The sequence below is a fragment of the Haliotis cracherodii genome, unplaced genomic scaffold (genome assembly GCF_022045235.1).
Source record: "Haliotis cracherodii isolate W230 unplaced genomic scaffold, xgHalCrac1.p SCAF_10, whole genome shotgun sequence".
Classification (NCBI taxonomy): Eukaryota; Metazoa; Mollusca; class Gastropoda; order Lepetellida; family Haliotidae; genus Haliotis; species Haliotis cracherodii.
The window spans coordinates 49,786,442-49,796,552 of NW_027266265.1; the positions used below are offsets into that span (position 1 = coordinate 49,786,442).

Below are 10,111 nucleotides of genomic sequence, written 5' to 3' on the forward strand. Positions count from 1 at the left end.
TACATGTTGATGAATGACTGGCCCTTTGACGTGAAGCTGTGATGTGTAACATCCGCGTTTTGCCGAAGGACCAACAATCACGGAAGTATAGTGTACTTCCGTGATTGTTCGTCCCGGACCTACCTGTACTGTACAGGTAGATCCTGGTCGCCCCTTTATTGATTTTACCCCGCATTCGTAATGGGGTTGCGACAATGCGCCGCAGGGAGGTTCAAGATGAATTGTTACATGCACCGACTGAGTGGTTATGTTATATATCACCACATGTCTGAGTATAACAGACGATGACGAAATACACCGAGTGATGAAATATATAAGAAAACACGGACCATGCAATCCAGATCTATCTTCATAATCTTGGTATTACCCTGGCTAACAAAGTGAGGGCAAATTATTGATCCAAAATTTGTAACGTGAATAGAAGTAAAACTAGTTCAAGGTTAGTGTTAAGGCTCTTTAGAAGCGTTGAATGGGAATTCTCCATAAAAGAACCCAAACGACACACACAGGCACTGATCCGGGTGCAAGTTCCGGTTTAATTGCAAAGCTCATCACTTGGTCGAACTGAATCAGCCCCTGTGAGGAGTATACGCTGACATGCCATTCGGATTCTTTCGGATGATTCCGATATTTAACGTTAACGCTATCTGCTGTCAACTAGATCTAGACCAGAAATAGCCAGTTGGTAGTTCAGATTGCTTACACGTTTTGCGTTGGCATCGTCTAACTACCTCGCACAACGTGAGCGGCTTATGAAACAGGCTGAGGTTTTCTTGAGGATATTTAAGGTCAAATCTTACCCCGGAAATGCACTGGACGTTCTAATAGTATAGATCTACCATGACCAAAGTCATTTACAGTGCTGACCACTGACGGAAGGTAATTATAATTCATTTTTATTTGATTTCGAATAAGTATCTAGGAATCCTAGACTATCGAATAGTACATGATTGTAAACAAGCCGTCATAAACAACATGTCATCGAACAGATTGTGGAATATAATTGTTATTTTGTTTTTTTAATAAATGGACTGACTCATCATTTCATGACAAGACTTAATATGCATGACGAACAAGTCCTTCAAACACTTGACTGCTATACAGTAAACTACGGTTATAACGAACTCAAAGGAACTACTAATTTTAGTTCGTTATAACCGTAGTTCGTTATAAGCTTATATACAGCATAACTACAGCAAATAGTCGGGACCAGAAAAGTAAGGTCGTTATATCCGTCAGTTTGTTATAAGCGTGTTCGTTATAACCATGGTTTACTGTATCTGCAACCAAGGAAAAACTGACGTTTCATATTCTAGATCGAAGTAGCAATAAACGATCGCCCAAATTACATAGAGACAGTGTTTCAATTCCACCCACTAACTGAAATTTTAGATTCACGTTCAGATCACTAACCACACAGTGCTGTCGGTGGAGCCTAGACAAGTAACACCTGCCGCTGTCATCACATGGCACACTGTAGCAGGGCAGTGCGTTACTATTTCTGCTCTAAGATAGGGTTGTTTATCATCATGTACAAACCAATATATGCATGTATGTGTCAATTTCTGGTTCAACTGGAATTTAGGATCATGCTTTTAATTATCACAAAATATGGAGCACCTTTAGAATGCTTCATATCCATAACTTGTGAGGACGATCTTTGCTGTAGATCACATGTCACATCACAGAGACATTAATATTAGATATGAATGAACTTGTCATTGTTGGATCAGCAGTGTTCTCTACAACATTGGAAGGTGAAATACGGATCAGAGTTGATTTTGTAACCGAGTACACAAACTCATGTTGTAAAGATATCTCAGGCATTTAATCCTTCTCTGAACATTCACTAGCTATGTATCGGTAAGACAGTGAGTGAGTGGGTTGGGTTTAGCTCTGGCCTAAACAGTCTATCAGCATCCTCAGTATAATTACATATCACAGCATGTCTAGTTAGTTTGATTGTAGTTTAATGCTGCACTCAGCAATATTCCAGCTATATGATAGCGGTCTGTAAATGATCGAGTGTGGAGGACCAGACAATCCAGTGATTGAGATCATGAGCATTGATCTATATGATGACATGCATCAACCAAGTCGGCGAGTCTGACCATTAGTCGCCTCTTACGACAAGCTGTGGTGAAGCCCAGGTTGTTGAAGACCAATTCTAACCCGCATCTTCACCATGTTCACAGGTCTGATCTAGTTAGTATTCAGATAAGCATTAAGGCTAATGAACCTAATTAATAATCCTTATGTTCGTATCAAATTCTATTGAAAAGATTCTCCAGCACAATTTCTGGCAAGTTGCTGCTAGTCGACACAAAGGTTTTGACTGTTGATCCTATTCTGATCATGGTTGAAAGATACTATGCTAACATGGCTAATGCCATGCACACACATCAAACAAACAGCTTGTTTGTCATAGCTCTATCACTTTTTTATTACATTTTGTCCTTTCAGCAGGGGGCACGGGTGGCCCAGTCGTCTAAGGCGTTGCGATTCACTGTGAAGAGTTGCGTCCCTTGGACACGCCAGAAACCTATGATTATGGTTTCGAATCCCAGTTCGCCCCAGTTATGTTTCTAGGTTTGTCAGCACCATACCCATGCTCGTGGGTTTTACCGAAGTGGTAAACGTCTGAGACCCGCATCACTTCGGTCTTTCCTTCCACATTAAGCTGACACAACGTGATATAACTGGAATACTGTTAGAAGTGGCATTAAACCCAACTCACTCACTCACTATCCTTTCAGCCATAATCATATTAATCATGTCCAAAGGGCATTTAGAGGTGGTTGAGTGGTAGTAGTTAATAAGATAAGATAAGGCAACCTTTTAGTATCCCGAAGGAAATCAGCACAAGGTCACAGCTAATTGATAAACACAAATACAAACAAATAACAACATTACAAACATTATTAACATTAAATGTGGCACTAGCGAATAGATACTCAACAATTACTTATCACAAAACTTGTTATATAACGTGGTGCTAGTTGGTATTCATTTGCTCATCATCCTGAAAGTTGAGCTTGATTGCCTCCATGGATACAATGTGTGAAGCCCATTTCTGGTGTCCCCCGTCATGATGTTTTGATGGAATATTACTACAAAGTGATCCTAGCTCTAAGCATGCTAAGACGGTCATAACCCCCATCAGGATATTATTCTGGAATATCGCTAGGAGCATTCTAAAACCATTGTCACTCACTGCCCAAAGGCATTCATGATTAGGAACTTATCTGGGTCCTGTTCCACAAAGTGATCTTAGTGCTAAGACGGTCCTAACACCCATTATGATGATTATTCCGGAATATTGCTAAAAGAAGTCTAAAAAACCATTGTCACTCACTGCCCAAAGGCATTCATGATTACGAACTTATCTGGGTTCTGTTCCACGAAGTGATCTTAGTACTAAGACGATGCTAACACCTATGCTTTAACATGGGATTTTGATAGTTGTAGCACTGGAATCGCTATGTGAAAAAGGGACTTGAATATTATGTTGTCATCACCGTTATCATCATTTATATGCTATGTTTTTTATTCATTTCAGCAAAACTCTGACAGACCATCACCATGGCACAGATCTGCTGCATACACAACAATGTGAATGTGTGTGTCTATATCTTAGTAATTCTGTTTGGAATAGCATCATGGATCGACATAAATGGCCTTTGGGTGGAGCTGCCGATTCTTGTCCAGAAATTGCCAGAAGGATGGGATCTTCCTTCATATATGGTCATCATAATTCAGCTGGCTAATATAGGACCGCTCTTCTACACCTTGTCCAAGTTAAGATGGCCACGCAGACTGAACGAAGTCCCAATAATTTATTTAATAATCGGTATAGGAGGGACTTCATGCTTACTGTTGGCTTTCTTCTGGAACACGACATCATACATCGCAGGGGCCAACCACAGTACTGCTCTCCTCATCCTCAACTTCTTCCTAGCTTTTGTGGACTGTACATCATCTGTTGTCTTCCTGCCATACATGGCTCACTTCAAGCCAGAATACATCACTGCTTTCTTCATCGGAGAAGGATTCAGCGGCCTCCTGCCTGGCCTCGTAGCACTAGGACAAGGAGCCGGTCAAACAACCTGTGTGAATCAAACAGTGCACAATAATGTCACCGTCAATGGAACATCCATTAACGAAACTTCGTATGTCATCTTTCCTCAATATCAAACTCCAAAATTCTCGATTGAAGTATTTTTCTTCCTTCTCTTTGGAATGTTGGTGACTTGTGGCGCTGCCTTTACCATTTTGCATTACTGTGAGTTTGCAAGGCTGGAGCAGCTCAAGACGAGGGATGAAGTTGATGAATCGACTGACGTCACAGCTCAGACAGACCTCATGTCCAGCTATGAACTCAGTGGGCCTACAGCTAATCCTGCAAGCGACAACTTCCTTGACGCAGCTGATAACATTCATTCCAGGACTCACTTAATAACTGGGAAGAAACGGCCAGAAATCTCAATACAGAAAGACATCTCCTTGGAGACGACTCGGCGCCAAACCTGCATGACAAGGACCAACTTTTTCTTCTTCCTATTTCTCACAGCATGGATCAACGGACTTGGTAATGGGGTGTTGCCGTCTATACAGTCGTACTCCGCCTTACCGTTTGGCAACACAGTGTACCACCTGACAGTTACACTAGGAAGCATTGCTAACCCTCTGTCCTGCCTCGTGGCCTTCTTCCTGCCTGTGTCATCCACCATTGCCATCACGATACTGACACTCCTTGGGACCGGCTTTGCTGCGTACTGCATTGGTCTTGCTGCAATGAGCCCCGACCCGCTGCTTGTTGGAGAGCTGCTTGGAAATATTCTTGTAGTGAGTACATTTTGGTTTTTCATATATCTTTTTGTCACATAAACCAAACTACCTATGGCCCAATTTGATTAACTCCCCCTGCCATTTCCATTATTAGTGTCTTAAATGAATGCTTTTTGAAAGTGGCCCTTTTTAGAATGGTGTCACGATGAATCGAAATATCGATATATTACTATTGGTAAGCACTTAAAGTCAATAAATCGATTGTTAAATCAGTTTTCGTTCAATAGTATCGATTTCAGTTAGGAATATCGATAGTTTAGATTGTACTTACCATATCATGCGATTGAGTCAAATGCTGTTCAAATTTGTTTTTCTTTTGATCATGAGTGGTAGTAATTTACACATGGTAATGTAGGAGTTTCTTATTCTTAAATTATTAAGGTAAAGAAAAAACAAATCAGTCATATCTCAAACTTTACTTTTTATTTGTTGTTACGGTTATCACATTCAAAGGAAACTTCAGTTCCATCTAAAATGATACACTGAAAACTATCAATATTTATCGCAGTAGTTGCTTGCAATATCAGCATTTATCGCAATAGTTTCTTTCAATATCAATAGTTATTGCAATAGTAATTTCCAGACCAATAGTCACCCCTATTTATAGAGTTAATGTAGACTGGACCAATGATTCATTTCTATGGCGGCATAATCATGATAATTGCTCATCAAAGTCCAGACTTAGAAGGATGCTTGTATAATAGAAAATTAAAATGGAAGAATAGCATTGTGCTTACAAGGATTTACCATGTTTACTGAGGCATTATCATTAGTCTGATGTCTGGGAGTTGTCCCAAAGTCAAACAAGTCTGCAAAAAATGACAGCAAAAATTACCAAACAGGGAAGTCAATATTTCCCGATTCAAATTTTCATAATTATAGTGAGAGAGTGAGTTTGGTTTAACGCCGCTGTTAACAGTATTCCAGTTATATCGCGGCGTGTCAGCTTAATGTGGGAGGAAAGCCCCAAGTGATGCAGGTCTCAGACGTTTACCACTTCGGTGAAACCCACTCGCACGGGTATGGTGCTGACAAACCTAGAAACATAACCGGGATTCGAACCCACAATCATAGGTTTCTGGCATGCCCAAGGGACGCAACTCTGCACAGCAAATCATGGCGCCTTAGACGACTAGGCCACCCGTGACCCACTCATAATTATAATATGTATATTTGATCGATGTTTTAGCTTTGACTTCCACTGCTCGAATTAAGGAACCTGGTGTAACTTGCATCAGGTGCTTGTTGACATGAAAACCGCGTTGCACCAATCAAAACCAGGTTGCACCCTGATCCCACAAATTGATCAAAGGTGAAACAGGCGTGTCTGTCAAAAGTTATAGGAACATGTTCACTTGAACTTGAAGTACCCACACTTTGATGATGGGGAGCATAAGAAAGCATGACAAATTACACCTGACACAGGGATTAGTGATGAATTATGGTGACAAAACTTTAGAGGTGCCCAGTCGTCTAAGGCACCACGATTTGCTGTGCAGAGTTGCGACCCTTGGGCATGCCAGAAACCTATGATTGTGGGTTCAAATCCAGGTTCGCCCCGATTATGTTTCTAGGTTTGTCAGCACCATACCAGCGCTCAGGGTTTCACCAAAGTGGTAAACGTCTAAGACCTGCATCACTTCGGGCTTTCCTCCCACATTAAGCTGACACGCTGTGATATAACTGAAATATTGTTAAAAGCAGCGTTAAATCCAACTCACTCACTCTATGCTGTGTGGGCAAGTAAGGGTTAATCAGACTCAAATTTAAGTTTATGTCATGCACTTGGTGCATGTGGACGTAGTATTAGGTTGCATTTCTCAATCGAAGGTTGCACTTGTGCATGTTTTATATAGTTGAATTGAACCCTTGTATTTCGCTACTAGCACAACCAAAGGCGTTAATCATGTCAACAAATGGTTAATAAGTTCACTAGCCATGCCAACCTGAACTTGTCTATTGGCATAATTTTCAGTAGATTGTCGTGGTAACCATGGTAACTGAGTTAGTTAAGCATGATTAATAGTTGCTGTAATCAGGCTTTGGAAAATGGCTACCGTCACAGATGGTTACTTTAATATGTTGTGGCGAGTTGAGCATGCTAATTGCACTCGTTCAGAGAGCTGACAGTTCACATGTGGTGATTGAATGTTCACAAGCTATGAGGAGGCTGTGTAATTGTTTCATATCCCAACCTTAACGTCATCAAATCATGTGTCAGTCCACAAGTGTCATCATTTGATAATTAGTAGTCTATGACTCTCTTAAGGTAGCCAAATGTCCCGTTATCTCATTATTGATGAGCATGAATGGTTAAACAAGATGACTGTCCCTGTCACCACAAAATAATGTCCACCTATGCCACAACTAAGACACACCTAGTGTTTTCAAGACAAATTCCCAAACACCTGTGTGATCTGACCATGCTAAATACAGCATACAGCCCATGATGTAGAACAACAGTGTAACTGTTGTTTGACATCTTTGCAATTATTAATGTCTGTTTTGGAGTACATGGTGTCTCATCAACATAATTTGTTAGATGCTGAGTTTCAGATGACCAAAGGTCATGAGTCATAGACTGTTAAAATTCAATTTGGCCGTTGGTTTGTTTAAGTAGTCTGACTTTTGACCAATAGAAATGCTAAGCAAGGCCTCAAACGTTTCATAATTTCATAATTAAGAATAAGTAATAAGGATTAGTCCTGCTTACTGTATCAATTACAGTATTTTACAACAAACAAATGCACAGTCATCAAAATTTCAATCCCATTAAAATCGACCTTAGTTCTCGCTACTGCTAAACAAAGATCTGAAGACATCCCTTTAGGGGTCACGTCAGAATGACCTTTCATCAACCAATGAGAGCGTCGCTTACCAGAAAGTGACTGTCAAAATGTGAGTTCTAATCATGCAACCTCGAAAACTTTAACACGGGGTATTCCAAACGATAGTTACAGGTTTAACGACTGAATCCATACAATCCTGGCCATCTATTAGCCATTCCAGAATGTTCTTTTGTTTAGGTTTCAAATTTGTAATCGTGAATTTGTCAAAATATGTTTCGAAGCACAGCGCCAATTTGAAATTAGTTCCGTAAAGCACGAGAAAGCTGCCTTCTGATTGGTCATTCTATTGGTCGGTCAAAGTTTGCGCAAGGTCGGTCTGATGTGGCCCATAATGGGATGTCCTCAGATCTTTGTTTAGCGGTAGCGAGAACTAAGGTCTGATTTTAATGAGATTGTCAATATTTGTAATTGAAATTCTTGGCAGCACAAGTCTTCACATCATACTTTCTGTATCAAAGGGCAACACTGACTTGACTAAGTCAAGTGCTTTTCTTATCGCATAGCCAGATGGTATATATTCATCCAATCACAAATGGTTTTGCATTGATCATTACGGTTCGTCTACCATTTTTGTTGATTTGTCTTACTGACTTTTGCCACTGACTTATTACATTTCTTGGGTCCAAGTCATTGACCAACATGAAGCTTTTAGTGTCAAAATCACAGCATAAGGGAGAAATCAGGAGAATGTGTGGATTCTGGTTCTGGAGTCAACAAGCCATAAGGTGCTGAGTTGATTCTTCTCCTGGAATCAACAGAATCTAGTGATTTCTCCGACTTCAACCATGTTTTGGTTGAAATAAAATTTCTCATTTTTCATAATGACCTGATGACCTCTAGTTGCATCAGTTTTACTTGACAAAATGCACGTTCAGAACAGCCAGTGAATTCCTGGCTCAGAATCAACTACATCAACAATAACTAGGGACATCATTATGTTCAAATGACAGTGATTCATGACTTGATAACGTGAGCTCCATGACTTCCTGTCCAGTTATTTTTCTGTTCCTGTGTCTGCAATGATGTGTTTTTTGTTTCTAGGTTGCAGCCTGGTTTTTTGTGACTTTCTTGTTGACCTTCACCAAGGTGAGCATTGCGTCACTGCTGCGTGTAGAGGGGAAGCGTGCGCTTTTGTGGTGTGGGGCCATGACACAGGTCGGGTCAGCAGTTGGAGCACTAGCTATGTTTCTTCTTGTCAACGTGTTCAAAATGTTCAAACAAGGCTCGCCGTGTCGCTAGACATGGACGTGTCATTGTGACATATCACTGTAGCACCAAATTGATCATATCGTCTAGAGGCTGTTTTCTCAGGGACCATCCATTTTATTTTTTGAGGAATGGGACTGAATTTTCTTTGTTTTTATTTTGTAGGTGTGGCATACAATTTCCAATGCGTAAGACTTTATGCATATTTAAAAATCAATTCCATCAATTAGAATGTTTTATTTTTTTTCAATTTGTTTTGTATTTGTTACACATTCCAGAGAATTCAATTATTTTTTTCAGAACAATGCCAGTAGCAACCACCATGACAATCATTTGTATTTTGTCAGAACTAACAATTAGCATTACAAGTAATTATTTACTACAAAAATAACACATTTCCACTCGTTCAAAGGCCTACAAAGGTTGGGCATATTGTTTCAAGATCGGGTGTGACATTCTCCATGTCTCAGCCACATTCATTAAGATAAAATGGTTGGTCCCTGGGACCATGTTAAAATGAAAATTGTCATATGTTGTCAATTTTTCAACATGTTTAGCATTTGTGTATTTTATTTTGTATTGTGCTTGTTATACTGGTTGTAGCGGTGAAGACACTGAACTTTGTTTACCATGTTTACCATGTTTACCATGTTTTCATGTTCTTAGCTTGGCTTCCCTTCACAAGTAGTTACAAGCTTTTCCAAGCTGATGTCTCTATTGCAGTAGACTGGGGCACAGGTGGCCCAGTCGTTTAAGGCGCCGCGATTCCCTGTGCAGAGTTGCGTCCCTTGGGCACGCCAGAAACCTATGATTGTGGGTTCGAATCCCGGTCCGCCCCGATTATGTTTCTAGGTTTGTCAGTACCATACCCGTGCTCGTGGGTTTCACCGAAGTGGTAAATGTCTGAGACCTGCATCACTTGGGGCTTTCCTCCCACATTAAGCTGACACGCCGCGATATAACTGGAATACTGTTAAAAGCGGCGTTAAACCCAACTCACTCACTCACTCACTGTATACATGGTATAACAGGGTCTAAGCGAAGGGTCTAAGTGAAGGGTCTAAGCGAAGTTTCTAACTGACTTTTGTTATAAGTCACCCATTGTGTGTGATATAGCCATGACACTGTATTTCATGTTGTGCTAACATTTACCATGTCAACACATGTACTTGTGAGTCACCTCTAGTCTCAGGATCAACAGGGCACAG

General features: G+C 40.5%; 1 protein-coding gene across 1 annotated transcript; it reads left to right on the forward strand.

Moving 5' to 3' along the window:
• Nucleotides 1-703: 703 nt before the first annotated feature.
• On the forward strand, nt 704-9,706 carry LOC139451917 (solute carrier family 52, riboflavin transporter, member 3-B-like). Its single transcript, XM_071233204.1, has 3 exons — nt 704-879; nt 3,560-4,845; nt 8,739-9,706. Exons 2-3 carry the CDS (start codon nt 3,583-3,585, stop codon nt 8,934-8,936), a joined length of 1,461 nt encoding a protein of 486 aa, XP_071089305.1. The 5' UTR covers nt 704-879; nt 3,560-3,582; the 3' UTR covers nt 8,937-9,706.
• Nucleotides 9,707-10,111: the final 405 nt, after the last annotated feature.